General features: G+C 39.8%; 1 protein-coding gene across 1 annotated transcript in view; it reads right to left on the bottom strand.

Moving 5' to 3' along the window:
* The window catches only part of LOC124797781 (anaphase-promoting complex subunit 1), a 349586-nt gene that overhangs the window by 77183 nt on the left and 248523 nt on the right, over positions 1-23880 (bottom strand). Inside the window, exons 27-28 of the mRNA XM_047260813.1 lie at positions 17047-17248; positions 7994-8226 (exon numbers count right to left, since the gene is read on the bottom strand). Coding sequence (XP_047116769.1) covers positions 7994-8226; positions 17047-17248 — 435 coding nt within the window. The remainder of the gene's footprint in view (positions 1-7993; positions 8227-17046; positions 17249-23880) is intronic.

Genomic DNA, 23880 nt, shown 5'->3' with positions numbered 1-23880 from the left:
GACTACTGTTTAGATACCGGATAGCTTGAGTTCCTGACAGACAATGTTATTTCTTACACATAAGATTTTGTCAGTCACATTCTGAACTTCACGAGTGGTTTTAAAGAACCATTAAAACCTGAAGTACAGCATTATTAGACACTTGTTTCTTGAGATGGATCAAGATTCCACACACTCTTATAACATATAATTGGGAAAAGTAATTAGCTAGAAGCCAACATCTGAAGAGGTTGAAAATTGTTCAGCATCAATTAATTTGCAGAGGTGATGGCTTTTTTTTTTATTGTTAAAGCCAAGTTAGGATTGGGGCTACATTGGAAATGGTGTACAGTGTGTGTGTCGAACTACAGAGAAGAAACTTCACCATGCCTTACAGCAATGCAAAACGAAAGTTCTGATGTTTTTATTTCATTGTTCCACCCTGACCACACAGTAACGTGGTTCTGGTACAATAAACTGAAATGGTCTATTAAAGAAAGTAACAAGAATATCCCTTTAATAAAAGCTTAAAAGAAAAGAGATAATAGCTATTTCACAGGTAGAATCTGATAGCTTAAAAGAGAGGTTTTAATTTAGTCAAGAAATTAAATGCAGTCAGATTAGAATTTTTGATGTGATTAACATATGTACATAATGAGGAATGTAGCAATATGTTTAACTTCCTCCTATCATTATTATCTCTGACTAGTGCGTCATTACATCTTTGTTATCTTGTTATGTGCGATAACAAAACAAAATATTACATTAAGTCATTATTTTAAATTACAAAAGGGAAGTGTTTTTATCACTACACTGCTATACAATATTTAAAATAATTTTGGCAGTGGCAGGGATTACTATTATCTTGGCGTGATTGTGAATGGTCTCATTTTATTTGTATACAACACATTACACTTTTAAGCATGTAAGATTATTTTTCATTTATACGGATGTGTATGAGGAAAATCATTGAGCAAGCAGGAAGCAGGTCAATTTAATCTATAGCTGTGTAAGTCTTTTTGTGTAAAAGATACTGAATAGTCACAGGTTGTGACCATGCTGTTAACACTAAATAAAGACCACTTACACACAAGGGTAACTGTGTACTGTCACAAAGGTAAAACTGAACTTGAGAGTGACAGAGAATATTTTGAGGCAGTACAGTGTAGAGCAAGAATGCACTCCTAAACAAAGATCCCCACCACTGCCAAACTGCCATCTTTCCATGATGTTTCTGTGATTGTCCAAACTACCACATTATGTTTAGATAAATGTGGACCATGGATCACTCTGCAAATGGAGGCAGGATTAATCTGGAAAATGCACAATTTGGAACATGAGTCATTCTGCAAATGGAGGCAGGATTAATCTGGAAAATGCATATTTTTCCATTCATTCTTACTTGGATCCCATGTTGCTGATTACACTATAAATGGATATGATTCTACACTGCTGTGAGCAGGACACACATTACGAGATATATGCCATATAGACAGACTGCTCTGAGAATATGATAGGCTGTTTATAGGTACTCTGCAGATCCTCAGACAACTGTAGCCTTTGCAACAGCAATTTTGTGTGCAACAGGACTTTGTTATATCAACGAAGCCAGATATCTAGTCTTTTGTGAAATGGTTAACCTCAATACATATTGGACTAGTCTATGTTGAATGTAGATTTAAAATGACACTTTCTGGCACATTCAATGTCACAGTGTGTGTGTGTGAGAGAGAGAGAGAGAGAGAGAGAGAGAGAGAGAGAGAGAGAGAGAGAGAGAAAGAGAGAGAGAAAGAGAGAGAGAGAGAGAGAGAGAGAGAGAGAGAGAGAGAGAGGGAGGGAGAGAGAGGGAGGGAGAGGGGCTCGCTTCAATACCTCTAAGAATTCAACCATACCGAACAGCATCAAAATGACATCCTTATGACACTACACAGTAAACTTCACCAATAGACCACACTCTGATCAAACTGAAACTGCATCAAGAACAGGACACTCCTTGTCATGGTGGCATGGCATGGCTTGGCTTGGCTTACCTGCCTCAACAATGCAGTTGGCTGTGCCATAGGTGCAACTACTCAGAAAAGTGTCTCTGGAGAGGTCACACTAACAAGTGGTTTGTGGCAGCAGCCTTTTCATTAGTTACAGAGGCAACAGTTTGGATTATAAATTGCTCTGGACTTTTAATACTATCCTTGCTATGTTGGTACTGAGAATGGCTGAGGGCAATGGAAAACTACAGCAATTTTTTCCCCAATTGCATGCATATCTAGTGTATATCACATGATTAATATACCATAACAACTGATGCAGATACATCTGCATCCCCCACAGGCTGTGGTGTCAATCACAACAATGAGACAGCTCGACACAAGCGGAAGACAATGTGGCCAACTATTGCCTGCCCCCTGCCCCCAAATGCCCCAATAGTCACTCCAGCAACAGAACAGTGAACAAAATAGTCCTACATTAATTCAGACAAGGACACTGTCACTTTAATTACCATGTGTATTTATAAACAACTGATAATGAGCAAAATATGCTCGAGATGCATTGTTGTATGTTATGTTAAGTTAAATAAAAGAAATAAATGCGACCAGTAGCAGAAAAACACAAGTCCACATGATACGAAAGATACTCCCCAGCTTGTCCATGTATGCTCTCACAGGCAGCACTTTGCCATCCCCAACCCCTACCCTGCTATCCCCGCCCGCCCCCCTCTCCAGCCTCAGCCTCTTCTTTACCCTCACCACCCAGATTACTCCTCCCATTATGTGCTGTTGCTCACAATCTGGCCTTGGCAGCCAGAGACTGTAGACATGCATATGTCTGTGAGTTTTGTGTGTGTGTGTCTTGTCTAAATCAGAAGAAGGCATTTTGGCAGAACACTTACTTGCTTAGCACTCTTTTTGTTGTGCCTGTCTGTGAATCAACATCTCCACTATATGGTGAAACATCAGTTTAGTAAGTTGTGGATGCCAAATATTAAAACAATTTATTTATACAATGACAGGAAAGGGAGGTAGAAGCTGATCTTGAGGTAGGAAAACATTCAATCTATGACTTATCTTAGATGGTAGACAGAAGAAATACAAACCTACATTTACAACATTTGTAGATTTAGAGAAAGCTTTTGACAATGTTGACTGGAGTACTCTCTTTCAAATTCTGAAGGTAGTAGGGATAAAATAGAGGGAGCAAAAGGTTATCTATATGTTTTACACAAACCAGGCTGAAGAAATGGGAGAATGGGAGGTGGGGGTGGGGCAGTAATTGAGAAAGGGGGGGGGGGGGGCATAGTCGGGAAGGGAGTGAACAGGGTGCAGCAAATCACCCATGTTATCCACCATATACATTGAGCATGCAGTAAAGAAAACTAAAGATAAAGTAAAGCTCAGAAACGAAATCTTTTGGGCAGTGCCAGTGATATTGTAAGTCTGTGAGAGATGGCAAAGGACTTGAGATATGGGATTAACAGAACTTCCAATATTAATTTATGTGATAAAAAGTCATTATGGAAAGTATTTGAAATGTAGTTTATATGGAAGTGAAATGTGGCTGCAGTATAGACAAAAAGGGGGTAAGAGATTTTGAAATGTGTTGCTACAGTAAAAAGGTAAAGATTTTGAAGTTATATTGAATAACTAATGAAAAGATACTTAACTGAAAGGAGAGGGGTTTGGGGGGAGGGGGGAATTGTGGCACAAATTGACTGCAAGAAGCAATCAGCGATCAGTTGGTAAAGACACATCCTGCCTGAAGCATCAAGGTACAGTCAAGTTTGGTTATGGAGGGGGGGGGGGGAAGGAGAGGGGAGGCGGAGAGGGGGGGGGGGGGATGGAGGTTGCAATAGTTATACATTGATGAAGGGGGTTGAACAGAATAGACTAGCATGAAGAATGGTATTGAACTACTCTTCTGACAGAAGATTTTAACAACAGAATAGCCTTTTCGTAGCATGTAGTACTCCTTTTATTTACAATCACAAGCTCTCAGTTTCTGCGTAAAACCTTAATCGTCACATTAGCGCAGGGATAAAATATTGTGACCTGGTCAGGGAAATCCATGTTCCTTAGGTTTTAAATGCACTCACTTTTAAGTCAATGGATTCTGCAAAATGTTTTTCCATTGTGTCCCACTCCTTAAAATTGATTCTGGAAGGCCTGCAAAACACTCATCTACTGCTGTTGCAGCCTCATCATTTGATTCAAAACATTGTCCAACTGCAAACTTTGAACACACGGGAACAAATGTAAATCAGATAGTGTCAAACCTTATGGATAAAGTGAATGTTCAAACAATTCGTACTTCTTAACTCCACAGTCAGAGCATGTATATGGACACTGTTACTGTGTAAGAACACGAACCCCCCCACATACTCACACACACTGTTGTTAGTTGTTGTCATTAAGTGGTGGATCAGTGTCTCATTCATGGTAATAAATTTTGTGCACTAAGTCATTAGATTCTCTATTAAACAGTCCAAATATTTTTGAGGAATTCACTTTTGCATTTACTCCTGGTCTACTTTGATTCAGCAATACATCTTGGACATGTCTTCGTTCAGTAAATATGTTTCTTCTTCCATAAGGAGTTCACCATACAGTTTGTTATTCATGTGTTCTACAAGATTTGTCCTACCAGGACACTTTTCACACCTGTGTATCATGCACTGGTAGGAACTGATGTAACACACTAGCAGCTTCATTGCACCTTTGTAATCCAGACCAGAATCCTTTATAGCAGCAAACATCAGCTTAGCATTTTAATGGGTCTCACAGAGACAAACATTGTGTGTGCCCATTGCACTTACAGGCACAACCCATTTTGGCCGAAGATTGAAAAAAGATGATAAACCTACTTTGGTATTGGGATACTTTTCCTTGAATTCTACATATAGTTCTGATATGTTGCATAGCAACAGTCTTTTTTGCATCTGTACACGTACATTTCCCATTTTCACTGTTACATAGTCTTTTTTCCAGGCATTATTTGGCTGTAGTCATTATTTACATAAAACTCTGACACTAGCACCTTTATTTCTGAACTCAATTGCTTACCCTGAACATGCTGAAGTTGTGGAAGCACTCCTTGGGTTGCTTTTATTTTCCTAGCTTGCTTTACCATATATGTAGAAACACTGAATTCCTTTGCAGTGTAGTCAATAGACCAGCTGGAAGGTGCAAGAGTAAGAATAGCTCCTTTTTTTGTGGCGTGTGGATGTGGCACATTTTTCTTTCAAATCATGCACAATTTTGTCCACAGCAGAGCATTTCTGTCATGATTTCTGTTCCTTTGGAGCAGATAGTTCTTCCTCTTCCACCATTAGTGTGTCAGCTATTTTGTGTTTTAATTCCATTTGAGTTTCTTGTAGTTTTCTTCTACATAGCTAGGTCTGTCTCTTTTCCCAACTTTTTGTGTCTTCATGGGAGACAAACCAAGAGCAGTCACTGAAGTATTTAATTGCTCATCTGCTGTGGTTGTAGGTGGCTGATACTCTTCGTCACTGTCATGTAAATTGTCAGAATATTCTTCATTTTTTAGCAGTGTAACACACCTGGAACATAACTTTTGTCCTGGTTTCATGTTAAGTCCCATGCACTGATTCACTTTCAATACTGATTTCACATCAATTTCTCTGAGGCTACACTTCACTATCTTCTTATGAATCCAAAATGGACCAAAACAACTTCTTTGTGAGAAAGAATACTTAACCAGAAACACTTTCATATGATGATAACAAACACTAAAGTTTCCTGGAACTGTACTTCTTGTGCCCAGAGGGTGTATCCCGGATCTCCATAGCAACAAATCTTGGTCCAATTCGTCAAGATCATACAGTACAAAGCGAATGCCACATTTTGTTCCATATGTTGTTTTATGACATTCAGATACTTGTGCGCTACTAATACTGCAACTTGTTTGAACAAAAGCACCACTAGTCCACTCTTCTGCCTCCATACTGACTTTCCACAACAGTACTGACAAGTCTGAACTAGAATCTTAAAAACATGAGTAACCTGTAATTGTTGCTTGTTTCCTTTGTTGTTCCTGCCTAACAATGACTCATTCTGTCCCTGAAAACTACCATTGTTTAATTTTCTGTTGCCTAATGGTTCCCAACAATTGCTGCAGCTTTATCTGAAACAAGCTGTCTGCATCATCACAATCACTTGCTAAATCGTGTTAAAAGAAACATAACCAAATACATCTCTGTCAACTTTTATTGTACACAAATGTCTTGCAATAACATGCTGAAATTTTGAGATATATGTAATTATGGTCTACTTATGCAGTGTGTGAAATTTGGCTTGGATACCACTTGTCCCTTTTGTGCTACCACACTTCAAAAATCCATGTTTTTCAGGTAATTTTTCAAATTTTTGTATTTTCATGTGCATGTAACTCAGTTTTTGTGACTGATATGGGCTTCATGAGTTCTGTGGGTGTTTAGGCCATATTAAGCTTACCACAAAAAATTTATATCGTTTTTGAGTGCATTATATTTGGCATAGAGGGCACCTACAACATGCACCTTTTAACGTATTACATTTTTTAAATCACAATTTGGAATTTTTTATTTTCCCTCAGAAATATGTTGTTGGTGTTTTGACTCATGGAGTGTGTTCTCTAAATGGATGTTACTGGGTTGTGTAAAAACTTCACTGGACTGTGTGGAATAGTTCCAAAGTTATTAAGACCTGAAGCTGGATCTGAAGATAGATTGCCAGATGCGGGATTCAATTTCCAGGTCACGCCACCTTCTTTCACAAGTCATAATTCTGGAACTAACTGGCAGGGGAAACTAATACTGTGTACATGAGTGTTCCACACATGGTAGAATTAGTGTACTGAATTTCAGTCAAATCTGAGACTATGAGCTGGAGCCCCTGGTTGAACTGACATGGAATGATCCAACTGCCATCCACTCCACACCTGCTGATGCTGGACCCCATCACCAACCATTTGCTAGACGATGGCTAGCTATCCTGACTATACCTACAGCTACCAGGGGTGTTATGTCATTAAAAAACAGTGCTTCATCACTTATTTGTGTGTTCATTATTTATTTCCATTGGTCACTGTCATTACAACCATATTTTTTTACACACCTCTTTTCAGCTACATAGTCCGCAAGTCTCTGCACAGCACATGATGGAGTAAACAATGCACCACTGATAGTCATTCTCTTTCCTGTTCCGCTCACATACACAACAAGAGAGAAATGATAGCCCATATGCACCTATATGAGCCCTAATCTCAATTATTTTGTCCTTACTGTACCTGCACAAGATGAATGTTAGAGTCCGTAGAACTATCCTGCACTCACAAATGGAGATTCTCCGATCTTCCTTAATAGTGATTTGCAAAACATTGTCTTGTTCCCTTCAAGGATTTCCACCTAAGCTCCAAAAGTGTATCTTCATAAGAACTCTCTCACACATCAAACTGAATGGTACTGAAACCATTCAAGAGACACTCTTGTCACAGTTGTTATGCTATGTACCATACTGTTCGTTCTTCTACAGCATGTCATGCACAGAAACAATGCATGCTTTTGAAGACCAAGGGGGGTAACAGATGGAAGTCCAAAGGTCAAAATAATATGGATTCTATCAAACTGCTACAATACTTGTCCACACCAACAAAGGAATTGTGAGGTAATTCACGAAACCATTTTCATCCTCAGACAAAATGACATTACAGATCAGTTCAAAATACAGAAGTTCCCTCTAAATTGACAAAAAGGACATCAGGTACATAAGACAGTGTGTGATGAAGTTTTGTGGAAATCAACGTATGTTATTTCTTTACATCTATCGCTTTAACTTTTTCTTATCTTTTTGAAAGCAATATTTCTTTATGTCTTAACTCGAGATTTATATTTATAAATTCATGCAGTTCTGTGTATGTGTATGTGTAACAGTGAACAAGACACATAAAACATTGTACTGTTACACAAAATAACATTCCTTAGATACAAACAATATTTTTTTAAATAATTCTGTAATGACATCACCTGTTATCATTGCTGTGTGTTGGAAACTTAGGGAAGAAGGCACATAACATTGCAGCAACAGCTGAAGGTGAAGTGCTGAGAGTGTATCTACCACCACCCAAAAACAATAGACCAAGGGCCATATGTGTCGCAAGGTGTGATCCATAAGTTACGACACTGTTTGCTGGACCAACACGTGAGCGTAAATGTCTTACAAGTCTCAACACATCCAAGTCTCCAGTTCCTGCCATCACCTATAACATACCAATTGCATCATATTTTACACCAACTACAAATATTTAATATAACATAGAAATAGTATTTTTCCGTGGTACATTCACTTGTATCTTCATGGATAAGTTGGATGCTGGCAAACATTTGAAACTTATTTTCCTTAAAATTTTAATTCAGTAAAATTTACACTCTCTCACTGGACTTGGGTTAATCATACACATTCATTCAAACTAAACGCTACCATTCACTTGATGAATAGTAGGCAGCAAAATGATTTTTCACATGGATAACATTTTACCAATAATTTACAGAAAGGTGTAAAGTATTCAGCATGTTCTATTTTTACTGCACATTCTGTTCACATAATTGGTACATACAGGGTGTCCATGAAGTCATACTACCATTTAAAAAAAAAAAAAATGGCGATGGACCAGGAGAAAGCGCAATGTGTCATCTGGTATCCAGAATCCAAATCTGTGACATAGTACTGCTGAATTATCAAAGCCTGTGTGGGAGGGCACCACTGGCAAAAATAAGCATAAGAGGTGCTTCAAAAACTTTAGAGACAAGCAGTGTCAAAAGCCTTCCCCGAAGTGGACATTACCCCATGTCTCAAACATACGTCCGTAGTGTTCAAACTTCATTTCAACACAGCTCTGAGAATCCAATTTGTTATGCATCACACAAACTGTAGGAAACAAGATCAAGTATTACATATGTGGTTACACTTTTATGCAAACTAAGTGCAAATGATCCAAGCGTTGTGGCCAATCATTGTCGTCATTCGCATGTTTCACTCTGGCCTCCATAGACGCCAACAATGACAACTGAAAAATTTCCTGTTTCCAGATGAAGCAACTTTCCACATTTCTGGACACATAAATTGTCACATTATGACTTTGGGTTCCAAAAACACACACAACATGTATGAACACATCCAGCAATGGCCCGAAGTTCCTGCTTGGTGTGACTCTATGCATAAAAGGGTGATAGGCTCAGTTTTATTCACAGAGAAAACTATAACAGGAACTGTTTACCTGGACAGTTTCAAACAGTTCCAGCTACCACAGCCTGTCGTTTAAGAGTTGTTGAAGGTTGAATGGTATAGTAGGTCAACGTGTTATAGGGATAATTCGGTACTGAGATACTATAAGAGAGGTTCTGACGTGAAATGAATTTTGAGTTTTAGACTGTGGATACAGTAGAATCAAGATTTAACTAGGATAACTGGCTAAATTCAGGTATGTGATTAAAAAGGAGATATTTTTACAACATACAATTCAGGAGGAGGGAGAGTCCTCAAAGACATGCTCATTAAACAACACTGTTACAGTTACAGTTCTTTGTAAGCCTGGGAACATTCGGCCTGGAAAATGGGAATAGTGATTGCAGGTCCTCAATCAGAGTGATAAAGACCAGCTGGTACAATCTACTGCGCCAAATACACAGGGCAACTTTTCTGTGCATAAGGAAACATCATCTGCAGAAAAACAGATAATTTGTGGGTGAAAATTCTATTATATATAAAAGAAAAACAAGCTTCAGAAACAGGTGGCTGAGTGTGAATAACAACAAGCAGTCATGTTGGAGACTTTCTGGTTCATATTAATAATACGGTGCAGATATGTACTAAAAAAAGAACATGCCATATTTGCTTGATTTGAAATGTCTAGTAATGAGCCCAGCGATAGGATGATGATTCCACAGTTACAACCCTCTTTCACTTTGTTTACTAGTGTCATAAATAATGGTTTCAATGGAAAATGGTACATAGCTTTTTATTCATTTCAGCATTTATTGTGCGTTATTTGGTTTTCCATAGTTCAAAAAGTCACCCTGCAGATTGTAGCAGCACAGGCTGCAAACTTCATTTAAAATATTATTGAATTTTCTCCTTGCCTTTGCAGTGGTGTTATCTGTGTCACATTTAATTTTCTTACATGTTTGGACCATCAACAAACATCCTTCTTATACAAGCTCCATGGAGCCCTGGTAGAAGCAATAATTTTAATCACAAATAAGACCTTCTAAAATACATTTTGGGAGAGGTCAAACAAGTAACCAGATTTTAATAAAATTATAAGAAAATAATTATGCTTGGACAAAATATGCATTTCCTGCCAAGCAACATATCTGACTCCATGTCACTTGTAAGTAAAAAACAAAATTAAAATAAAACCATCAAGGAAGAATTAGGTAAGTCATAATACTTTGAAAGGAAGAGAGAAATTAAGCCACTCACAGATGATAATATGTGTGATCAGGGTGATTAAGGGAAGGCAAGGAGGGGAGGCAGAACAAAACAACAAAACAAGATATCTACATTTATATACATAATACGCAAGCCACTTTATGGTGCGTGGAGGAGGATATCCTGTACAATCCCCTGTTCCACTTGCAAATTGAGTGAGGGAAAAATGACTGTCAATATGCCTCTGTATGAGCCCTAATTTCTCTTATCATATCTTATCTTCCTGGTTGTTACGCAATAGAAAATTGGCGACAGTAGAATCGTTCTGCAGTCAACTTCAAATGCCAGTTTCATAAATTTTTTTCAATTGTCTTCCTCGAAAAGAATGTCACCTTTTCTCCAGGGATTATAATATGAGTTCCCGAAGCATCTCTGTAATACTTGCATGTCGTTCAAACCTACCAGTAACAAATCTAGCAGGGTGCCTCTGAATCGCTTCAGTATCTACCTTTAGTCTGATATGGTGCGGTTTCAAAAACTCGCAGTATTCAAGAATGGGTCGCACTAGTGTCCTATAATACATCTCCTTTACAGATGAACCACTCTTTTCTAAAATTTTCCAAATAAAATGGAGTCAATCATTCACCTTCCTACTACAGTCCTTACAAGCTCATTCCATTTCATATCCCTTTGAAACTTTATGTCAAGATACAAGGGTGAATCAAATGAAAACCTGAAATATTTTTTTAAATATTATTTATTGTGCAGAAGTGGCACAAAGCTGTATCCCTTTTCAACATAATCACCCCCACACTCAATGCAAGTCCTCCAGCACTTACGAAGTGCATAAATTCCTTTAGAATAAAATTCTTTTGGTAGTCCATGCAACCACTCATGCCCCGCGTGGCATACCTCTTCAGCAGAACGGAACTTCTTTCCTCCCATTGCGTCTTTGAGTGGTCCAAACATATGGAAATCACTTGGGGGCAAGATCTGGTGAGTATGGTGGATGAGGAAGACACTCAAAATGCAGGTCTGTGATTGTTGCAACTGTTGTACGGGCAGTGTGGGGCCTTGCATTGTCATGTTGCAAAAGGACACCTGCTGACAGCAATCCACATTGCTTTGGTTTGATTGCAGGGTGCAGATGATTTTTTAGGAGATCTATGTATGATGCACTGGTGACACTCGTCCCTCTAGGCAGGTAATGCTCCAAAATGACACCTTTTTCGTCCCAAAAGAGTGTCAGCATAACCTTCTGTGCTGATGGTTCTGTTCGAAACTTCTTTGGTTTTGGTGATGAGGAGTGGCGCCATTCCTTGCTCGCTCTCTTCATTTCCGGTTGGTGGAAGTGAATCCAGGTTTCATCCTCAGTAACAATTCTTGCAAGGAAGCCATCACCTTCTCGTTCAAAGCGCTGAAGAAGTTCTTCACAAGCATCAACACGTTCTCTCATTTCAGGAGTCAGCTGTCGTAGCACCCATCTTGCAGACACTTTGTGAAACTGGAGCACATCATGCACATTGTGCTGTGTTGAGCCATGACTAATCTGTAAACATGGTGCAATGTCATTCAGTGTCACTCGGCGGTTTTCCTTCACTATGACTTCCAATTGCTGCAATGTTCTTGGAAGTCACAACTCATTGTGCCTGACCTGGACGAGGAGCATCTTCCACTGAAGTCACACCATTTGCGAACTTCCTACTCCATTTGTACTCTTGCTGATGTGACAAACATGCATTATCGTACTGAACCTTCATTCGTCGATGAATTTCAATAGGTTTCACACCTTCACTACTCAAAAACCAAATAACGGAACACTGTTCTTCCCTGGTGCAAGTCGCAAGTGGGGCAACCATCTTTATACTGATACTGTGATGGTATGTGTACATCTGCACTATGCTGCCACCTACAGGCCATTCTGCATGCTGTTTGTAGCACGCTTACCAACTTACAGGATAACGGCGTGAAATTTCGATTTGTTATTACAAATTTAAGGTTTTCATTTGACTCGCACTCATATTTAATCAAGGTGACTGTGTCAAGCAGCACACTACTAACGCTGTATTCAAACATTACAGGATTGTGTTTAAATTAAAAGGAAGGTCTGCGTTGGCCATAATATTGATGTTTTATTGATAGCAGAATCGATTTGCGATCACATGGTGATTGTCTTCAGTGCTGTACAAATTAAACTCAGAAACTGGTAACAAGTTACCAATAACCAAAACTGAGAAGCGATCTCAGTTTCGTTAGTGATAACTTGATACCAGTGCCAGAGTTTAATTTGTACAGCACTGAAGATGATCACCATGTGAACAAAAATCGATTCTGCTATCAATAAAACATCAATATTACGGCCCAAGCTGACCTTCCTTTTAATTTAACATATATGGTCGTTGTGCACACAGCACTCCATGGAGTCGCCAATCAAGGATTGTGTTTGCTACTCATCTGCATTCAACTTACATTTTCCTACGTTCAGAGCAAGCTGCCATTCATCACACCAATTAGAAATTTTTTGAAAGTCCTCTTGTATCCTTCTAGAGCCACTCAACAATGTCACCATCTTGTGCACCACAGCATAATCAGCGATCACCCAGAAATTGCTGCTCACTCTGTCTGCCAGATCATTCATGTAAACACAAAATAACAGTGGTCCTATCACACTTCTCTGAGACATTCCTGATGACAGCCTTGTCTTTAATGAACACTCAACACTAGGACGTACTGGGTTCTGTTACTTAAGAAGTCTTCGAGCCACTCTCATATCTGGGAACCTATTCTGTATGCTCGTACCTACACTAACAGTCTGCAGTGGAGCACAGTGTCAAATGCTTTTTGGAAATCTACGGTTATGGAATTTGCCTGTTGTCCTTCATCTATAGTTTGCAGGATCTCATGCAAGAAAAGGGCAAGCGGAGTTTCGCAAGAGTGATGCTTTCTAAAATCGTGCTGATTCATGGGCACGTGCTTTTCCGTCCCAAGGAAATTTATTATATTCAAACTGAGAATATGTTAAAGAATTTTGCTGCAAACTGATGTTAAGGATACTGGTCTGTAATTTTGCATGTTCATTCTTTCATTCTTCTTATAAACAGGAGTCACCTGCACTTTTTTCCAGTCACTTAGGACTTTGTGCTAAGTGAGAGATCTGCAATAAATACAAGGTAAGCTCGTGGTCTCACAGTAGCATTCTCACTTCCCGAGCACAGGGTCCCGGGTTTGATTCCCGGGGAGCCAGGGATTTTTCCTGCCTCGAGATGACTGGGTGTTGTTGTGTCGTCTTTATCATCATTATTCATCCCCATCACAGTCGGACGAAGGCAATGGCAAACCACCTCCACTAGGACCTTGCCTAGTCAAGCGGTGCAGGTCTCCCGCATCGTTCCCCTACGCTCTGTAAAGAAGCATGGGACTGCATTTCCATTTCAAGTTAAGGGGGCAAGGCTGTAGAATACTCCTTGTAAAACCAAACTGGGATTCCACCTGGGAATGGCAACTTATTCCTTTTCAACTCTAAGAGTTGTTTCTGTATGGCAGGGATGCCTATTTCTATGTCCTGCGCAATGGTCAAATGACAGCATGTTTGCACAATTCTCCTGTGAGAACATTTCCTCAAGCATGAAATTTAAAACTTTGGCTTCCCTTTTGCTGTCTTCTATTGCCATACCAGACTGGTCCATGAATGGCTGTATAGAAGCCTTAATTCCACTTAGCAACTTTACATAGATCAAGAATTGTCTTGGGTTCTAAGTAACACCTTTGCTAAGGTATGACTGCGGTAGTTGTGATCGTTTTGCAGACACACAAATCTCTATTAACTTTAGCATGTTATCATTTGCGTGTTCTCGTTTGAACTGAGAGTGCAACAGTCTTTGCTTAGTCAGTGTGTTCCAACTTTCATTGTTAAACCATTTAAACTTTGCCCATAATTCCCCTATGTCCATCATACCAGAAATAAATGACTTCAGGGTGATGCTAGCAACTACTTACCTGCTCTTTCCAGCAGAAATTCACTCCTAGCCTTTTTTACTGATTTATTTACTTGAGTAAACATAGTCACTATGATGACATGGTCACTAATCCCTGTACACTGATGCCATCAATAAGGTCAGGCCTGTTCGTAGCTACAAGATCTAAAATATTTCCATAGTGAGTTGACTGTCAAACTAGCTGCTCTTGATAGTTTTTGGAAAAAGTGTTCAAAAGCACTTCACAAGACTGACTGTCTGTACTCCCTCCAATGAATCCATAGATGTCCCAGTCGATACACAGTGGGTTAGTCATCTACAACCAATACTGCATGATATAGGTATTTCTGCACTACTAACCATAGACTATCTCTGAATGATTCTGAAATTGCCACATGGGAATTGGGTGGCTGGTGAAAATATCCAGAAATTAACTGTATTTCACTTAGACCTGCTATATGTAGTCCGATAACTTCAGTGTCACATTCAAATTTGATCTCCACAGAGAGAGTATTTTTGTCAGCGGCGATGAAAACTCCTACTCCTCCTCCTCCTCCTCCTCCTCCTAGGGCATCTAATCTGTCTTTTTGGTATGAGTTCCATGAATTGCTAAACATCTCAGAACTTTCTACTTAGGGCTTCAGCCAGCCTTCGGTTCCAAGAATAATTTCAACATGAGATATTTCTTGGATGGCAGTAAATTCAGGAACTTTGTTTACGAATACTTTGACAGTTTATTCATAAAATTTTGACAGTCTAAGCATCTTATTCTGAATGCAGTCTGATTCTGCTATCTGTGTATTTTTTGGTGAGTGTTCATTGGAATATCTCGAACTACTACGTAGCCTTAAAAAAAAAAAAAAAGGAAAAGAAAAAAAACACATGCTTTCCACAAGAATTCCACTACGTGAGTAGCTGCTTCCTTTACGTAGTGCACAACTGACCCATCAAAGGGAGTCCCACAAATCCTCACTCAATAACGCAAGGCACGAAATGCCCAGCCAACACCATCAATGAAGCTTTTGTTAGATAACCTTCACTTGGCTCCAAACTGAAGGACCCCAATGAACTCTGGGAATGATGCTGCAAATTTCGAGCTCTGCTTGCACCTGGTCACAATGCCAGCAGCCTTCACCATTTCCACTAGCCACGGAATGAACTAACAAGGGAACTCCTCATCACAGCCACCGTCAGATTTAGTGGTAAAATGGCCCAATGGGTGACCTGTCAAAAACTGAACACAGAAAGTATGAAAACAGGAAGAATATGTACTGAAATGTGAAAAAAGAAGCAAAATAGAAACAGTGAATGGTCCAAGCTCAAGATGTGCAACATCGCGCAAATTCCAAGAACCACAGCATCGTGGTTGTGTAGTCATGGGGCTGGACAACAAAGTGAGAGATCTGTGTTCAAATCTCCCTCATAACCCCCTTTTTTTCCCCCACAAAATTATGAACTTCCGTCTGGTCACTGATGTGTCTGTTCTCATTCTGCAGCCTATAGAATATGAATCATGTGGCAAGAATACATTACCAGTGCAGGTAAGTGTGACAAATAGTGAGAGCTGAGGAGATGCCACATAAACTTCTAACAGAAATGAAAATGACAAAAAACGTGTGTGAACTATGTTACAACAAAGAAACTGAAGAGTCAAAACTTCCAAAACAGAACGCAAGTCATAATGTGTGGCACTTGTGTAGAACAAATAGGAGGTGTGTATGTCTGGAGGTCCTTTCCTTACACCTCACTGTTGCAAATGGACGTTACACCACGACACAGACAGAAATTTGAATACAGCAAGCAAACAGACATGTCAATGACAGGATGGACAGTCGATAATTTTGCGGAGAGAGGGGGCCAAAAAACAAAGAGGGCGCACGAAGGAGATCTAAACATGAATCTCCTCTTTAACAGTTCAATACTATGGCCACATAACCACAATGCTTTGGCTGTTCTAGTTCGCTTGATGTTGCACATCTTTATGTTGGACAATTCACTGTTTAGTTTTTTCTTCTCTTTTCACAGTTCAGTACACCTTCTTTCTGTTTTCATTTCTGATCTCCATTCAGTTTTTGGTGGGCTATCTACTGCGCCATTTTACCACTACATCTGAGGGGGGTGCGATGGAGAGTTTTCCTTGCGAGTACAGCCTCAGAACCCAAGTGACAGATTCCGTTGGCACCAACGCGAGCCACTACTTGCAGACAGCTGCACCTTGCATGCCTGAGAGCCACAGACAAGGCTTCCTTTACATCTCAGATGAGGCCCCCCCCCAGCAGCCATTCGGAGTGGGCATTGGCTTTCTATTCACAAAGACTGACCCACATTTATGTGATCTTTGAAAATCCTGGAACAACATCTTACTGTAATTGTTCAAGAATTAAAAAGAAATTGGAACTACCAGCTGATTATGATCCAGATAAGAACTGCAGAAATGACATCATATTAGTGTGAGTAATGATAATAAGTCACTTCTCCTGACAATGTGAATGCAAAACAAATGAAAAATGTTCTTCAGGATAGAACAACAGTGAAAAAAATTACATCATAAAATGGTTCCTATCTAATCTCTCTTTTACACACACCAAAATCTAGTTTCTTAGAGATACTGCCTATTTAAACAACATGGGCACAATTTAAAACAAACACAAGTTGAGACAGGTATAAATACATACCATTGCCAGTGACAACAGCATCACATTCAGACAGGTTTCTATAGTAGACTTGCCAGCCAGTTCTGCAATAGATTTTCCAGACAAGTTTGTGAACATCTTTGCATAATGAAGTAATGTTTTAAAGGCTTCATTATTTGCAGAACCAGCAAATCGTAAACCAACTGCCATGCAACCTCCAGCAACAATGTTGCAGTATGCTTGACTGTAGAGCACAAATCAAATAATTACAAACAAAAATAATGATGATTATGGCATTTTAAATCATATGTATAAGTCTTCACAAACAAATAGCAATATGGAAAGGACTGATTGCTAGTCCCTAGAGAGGAGGCAGTATGTTTCAGACAGGCACAGTGAAAATGAAAGTTTTCAGACGGTGGAAAAGAATGTTTTTGAAAAAAGTCCTTCTTCAAAAGTGGAAAACATATCACATGAGAAAAACTCTCACACAAGTTGCCACTGCCTCCGTGTGCTCATGAGCAGCAGTCTAGTAGTGGATGGGGGGGAGGTGGCAAGGGGGGGGGGGGGGGGTAAGGCAGAGGCATAGGGTGGGGATGACGAGGTGGCAGGGTGGGGGGGGGGGGGGGGTAACAAAGAGGCATAGGGTGGGGATGTGGAGGGACAGCACGGTAAGGACAGGGAAAGATGCTAGTGCTGCCTGTGGGAGTGTGCAGGGATGTGGTGTGTGGTGGGGACAGGACAGGGCTGCTAGGTGCAGTACTGGGGGAGGGGGGGGGGGGGGGGGGAGAGAAGTAGGAAAGAGGAAAGGACTATGTACATGAGTTGACAAGATGGAAGGCATGTGTATTACTGCAGTGGTAGGAGACATCTCATACCCCAACAAAGATAGGTCCACCTGTGAAAGCAGCCATATGATCTACAAACTTTGCTGCAAGGACTGTGCCACATCCTATGTGGATATGATAATAACAAGCTGCAGAATATGGTGTGCAGCATGATGTACTTTTACTGTTTCATAGCCTGTGCCATCAGAATCTTCCCACCACCACAACCTTTTCCAGATTTGTTTGGTGGAAACTCTCCCTACAAGATATACTTTGTTCCCATAACCCACTTGGTGTCAATCTTCGTGTCAATCTTCACTAGTCCCTGTCATCCACCTGTCCATCCTTTTCCCTGCTCCCAATCAAATACTACTACTACTACTACTACTAACACACACACACACACACACACACACACACACACCCACACCCTTGTGTTCCACTAATACACGTTCATAGTCATTTCTTCTTCTCTATTTTGCTCCCCCCCCCCCACACACACACACACACACACACACACACACACACACACACACACACAGTCTCCCAATACTACGCTTATCAGATTCATGTGCCTCTTTCTGCAACCCAGTGCACCTAAATGTGATGAGTAGCAGTCTATCTTTTCCATACTGTTGTTTACATATAAACACACAAGTAATTAATTACTAATTTCATCTAGTATTGTTCCACTCTAGTAGAATCACAATGGCAATATTACCAAAAGATAAAATAAACAAGATTGCCCACATTAGTAATTATTACTCGATGTGGTATATTAGTACACAACTACTTTTTCTCTTTGAATTGTCACAATGTGACAAGTCTTATTACAATCTAACAGCTTGGTGGCAGTGGACAGACAGTTTACAGCCATGCTCTTGGGCTCCAGTGGAAAATGAAAATTATATTAATTTCTGTACGGTAACACACACAATGATACGGAAAAATATATGAGAAATTGATGTAATTAATACAAATGACCACAAACTGTTCCTATTTTCAAATTGACCACCATTAACTGATCATAATCTGATAAGTACACAAATTTGCAGCATCAATCTCATCTCTATTGCCCCATCCACACCTCATACATAACATTTTCTAGTAGAATGGAAAAATACGATTGTGGTAAACTGCTGGTCCACTGTCATGGATTAGATCAATTTTGATGAAGCTTGTTACAGTGTAAGGACATAGTTCAAGTTTAAAAAAAAGCCACAAATTATGACAAATAATGTATTGGCAATGTGAGAAATTTCCTTAGTGCCAAGGTAATAAACATATTTTTATTGTTTTACAAGTGTTATTCCTTTTTCACACAGCCACGCTTGTACGTCATTTTCAAACTTAATGGTCAAAATTCATCTGTTTTTTATTAGAAGTAGTTAATGAAAATGGTGAAATGCAATTACAATGCTTGTAGTACACGTAAGTAAATGCATTAGAGGGATGCTGAATTGATCACTCAGAACTTTGTTCAGTGTCACTCACAGAACATCTAAATTAAGTACAAAAATCACCGCATGCTATGGTGGTGTTCAGGTATGAAGGCAGGTGTGTGATGTGTTCTGTGCAGATAGAGACAGAGATATTTTGCAGTACCTCTGCCCCATGCCACATGTGCCAGACAGTGCCAAAACTAGTTACTGGCAATGCTGGAGTAAGAGCCATACTGCTACACTGTATCTGCTTTGTCGATCCTGAGATAAATTTATACACTCTGAAAAGTATCACTATCATTTCCTAGCATAATACTTCTTGTGTGTGTTTTATGTAGCCCATAACTGTGGTTAAACAACCTCATCATACTATAAATGAACATGTAAATCAGCCCTACAGTGCTAAATGCTGAAGTCATTTGACAGACAGACGCAGCTGAATGTCTGGTGCGTCATTCACCATCTGCATTCATAGGTGCAGGCCACTATAGCAGTGTTTGAATATATGAACTGCATCTGATTGTGAACGACAATGAGGAGAGTCATCCATGTAATATATAAAAACAAATATTTGTTTGTTCATCTTCTATAAATTTCTCTATACCGTTCATTTGATTGCAATGAAACTTCAGCAAGTTGTGCACATATGTGCAAAGGTTCTATGAGGGTAAGAGCCACCACTCACACCAAAAGGATGGGGGTGAAAATGAGGTTACATGTAGCAAAATTCAGGAACATGTGAAGTAACTTCAACAAATATAAAAATATTGTGGGGGTAATACACCCCAACCACTGCTAGAAAAGGGGACAGGGGTCAGAACGTGTGACATTTAAAAATATTAGCATCAAATCCATATTTTTTGTGGTTGCTACACTAATTGGTGACATTCGCGATGATGTTTCACCTCTCGAGTTGGGGGGAAGGGGGAGGAGTGTGCAAAAACAGTGACATATCAGTAAATCTCTACAGGCCTGGAGGAATTTCTACCAAAATTAACACACATATCATTTGCTCTCAGGAAAAATTTACTGTGACAGAAAGACACCCCTAGCACCACAAGGCTGAGGTTTGGGGTGAAAATGTGTGACATAAAAGCATAACTCAGGAATGCCTGGAGATATTTTAAACAAATCTGGTTGTTGTTGTTGTTGTGGTCTTCAGTCCTGAGACTGGTTGGATGCAGCTCTCCGTGCTACTCTATCCTGTGCAAGCTTCTTCATCTCCCAGTACCTACTGCAACCTATATCCTTCTGAATCTGTTTAGTGTATTCATCTCTTGGTCTCCCTCTACGATTTTTACCCTCCACACTGCCCTCCAATACTAAATTGGTGATCCCTTGATGCCTCAGAACATGTCCTACCAACCAATCCCTTCTTCTAGTCAAGTTGTGCCACAAACTTCTCTTCTCCCCAATCCTATTCAATACCTCCTCATTAGTTATATGATCTAAAACAAATCTGGTATATAAATGAATACATATATAAATATATAAAATACTGTGGGAGTAAGACACCACTTCTGTCATGTACAGGGTTATTACAAATGGTTGAAGCGATTTCATAAATTCGCTGTAGCTCCATTCATTGACATATGGTCACGACACACTACAGATACGTAGAAAAACTCATAAAGTTTTGTTCGGCTGAAGCCGTACTTCAGGTTTCTGTCGCCAGAGTGCTCGAGAGCGCAGTGAGACAAAATGGCGACAGGAGCCGGGAAAGTGTATGTCGTGCTTGAAATGCACTCACATCAGTCAGTCATAACAGTGCAACGACACTTCAGGACGAAGTTCAACAAAGATCCACAAACTGCTAACTCCATTCGGCGATGGTATGCGCAGTTTAAAGCTTCTGGATGCCTCTGTAAGGGGAAATCAACGGGTCGGCCTGCAGTGAGCAAAGAAGAGGTTGAACGTGTGCGGGCAAGTTTCACGCGTAGCCCGCGGAAGTCGACGAATAAAGCAAGCAGGGAGCTAAACGTACCACAGCCGACGGCTTGGAAAATCTTACGGAAAAGGCTAAAGCAGAAGCCTTACCGTTTACAATTGCTACCAGCCCTGACACCTGATGACAAAGTCAAATGCTTTGAATTTTCGGCGCGGTTGCAACAGCTCATGGAAGAGGATGCGTTCAGTGCGAAACTTGTTTTCATTGATGAAGCAACATTTTTTCTTAATGGTGAAGTGAACAGACACAATGTGCGAATCTGGGCGGTAGAGAATCCTCACGCATTCGCGCAGAAAATTCACAATTCACCAAAAGTTAACGTGTTTTGTGCAATCTCACGGTTTAAAGTTTACGGCCCCTTTTTCTTCTGCGAAAAAAACGTTACAAGACACGTGTATCTGGACATGCTGGAAAATTGGCTCATGCCACAACTGGAGACCGACAGCACCGACTTCATCTTTCAACAGGATGGTGCTCCACCGCACTTCCATCATGATGTTCGGCATTTCTTAAACAGGAGATTGGAAAACCGATGGATCAGTCGTGGTGGAGATCATGATCAGCAATTCATGTCATGGCCTCCACTCTCTCCCGACTTAACCCCATGCAATTTCTTTCTGTGGGGTTATGTGAAAGATTCAGTGTTTAAACCTCTTCTACCAAGAAACGTGCCAGAACTGCGAGCTCGCATCAACGATGCTTTCGAACTCATTGATGGGGACATGCTGCGCCGAGTGTGGGAGGAACTTGATTATCGGCTTGATGTCTGCCGAATCACTAAAGGGGCACATATCGAACATCTGTGAATGCCTAAAAAAAACTTTTTGAGTTTTTGTATGTGTGTGCAAAGCATTGTGAAAATATCTCAAATAATAAAGTTATTGTAGAGCTGTGAAATCGCTTCAATCATTTGTAATAACCTATAATTAGCTGACTTTTTACTTTCTTTAAAAGTATGAAGCATAATCTGCCTCTCATTTGCATTGTTCAGTGCAACAATAACATCATGTTTCATGGTCAAGAATCATACCACACAGCTCATTACTATACATACATTTAATGCCCTCTCTTGAGTCTCGTGGAGTAAAACAGCGGAGTTTCAGACAAAGATAGCTACAGTTCTTTTTCTTGAATAACAGTCAGTTACTAGTAGACTTACAAGTTTCCTCAGAATTTGGATGAAACTTGTGTACAAATATGTGTGAAATATGTTCAATGTATGTGAAATATAGACGTATATGTGAAATGTGTGTGATATGGTAAATTAGGTGAATCCATGAGCAAAAACCAAGTGTGTGGATTAAATCAGGAAAAAGAGACATTGTAACGTATACTGAGAACAGTTAGTTCACAATTTAAAAAAAGAAAAAAAACAGGCTAGTTCCTTTAGAACTGCTTAATGAGAGTATCTACTTTTGCTTCTAAACTAACGAATGCATGGTGTGCATGCACGCCCCCACACGCATGCAAGCAGGTGCACGCGCGCACAAACCCACGTGCACGTGCACGAGGGTGTGTACGCGCATGCATACTTGCATGTGTGTATAGGCGCGCGCGTGCTGCCCCCCCTCCCCCCCCCCCCCCCCCACACACACACACACACACACACACACACACACACACACACACACAAACAAGAGAGAGGGAGAGGGAGAGTTATGAAAAATTTTAAACTCATCTGGCTGCTCTGTGAATGGACATGATTTTCTTCAGTTAGAAATCAATGTGTGATCTCTGTAGGGACTCTACTGGCCCAATGAAAAATCTGTCACAATGATTTTTTTATAACGTAAATGCTATTATCATGTTCAGAACACAAAAGCAAGAAAATAATATTAACAGAACATGGAGGACAAGAGGGGCATCTGTTCATCTGTTTAGCAGCTGCCAAATGATAACCAGAGTACTAAAGCTGTCTGACATTCATTCAACCACATGCATGTGATGGCCCACCTTCCCCTCCCACACACAACAGCATGCATGCATGTATGCACAGTCTCATATTTAATGTTGTCCTGGCATGTCTGTCACAAACTATATCCTGGCAATGTCCAATACCGCTATTGCTTTGGGGAAGATATATTTGTTTTCAGGATTATGACACATCAAGTCAGTGTCACTCTAATGGTTAAATTTTTTGCACAACTGTGTTTCAGTTTATACTTTTGTGCATAAAATAAAGGAATAAAACATCACTTCAATGAATCACTTTCAGAGTCAATTCACTATCATAATGACAATACTCTGGCTAATAAAACCTGGCAAATGACACAGTCAATGACTCTGGATTGATTGTTACAATTTACTAGTAACATTGCCAAATCAATCTGATAAAGATTGGTCAATTTCTATATTCACACATTCTTAAATAACTTGTTCAAGGCATAAATGCACAACTTCCATCCCCTGCAATTACAAACAGTTTTAATTCGGCAAACAAATAAGACCAACCAACAACATGTACTTCATAAAACAGCTGACAAATGTGTCATTTTAAGGTTTATTTGATCCAAGTTTTCATGTTTTTTCTTATAATTTATGACTCATAATGTAATATTTTTGTTGGTCTTAAAATTGTAAATTACAGAATGGCATTAAAAAATTGAACAACTGCCTAATGCAAATGCAAGTGGAAGAACAATAATGTATTCTGACATAG

This window comes from Schistocerca piceifrons, chromosome 1 (assembly GCF_021461385.2).
Source record: "Schistocerca piceifrons isolate TAMUIC-IGC-003096 chromosome 1, iqSchPice1.1, whole genome shotgun sequence".
Classification (NCBI taxonomy): domain Eukaryota; kingdom Metazoa; phylum Arthropoda; class Insecta; order Orthoptera; family Acrididae; genus Schistocerca; species Schistocerca piceifrons.
The sequence above is the reverse complement of the archived record's forward strand: the minus strand, read 5'-3'. Positions and strand labels throughout refer to the sequence as shown.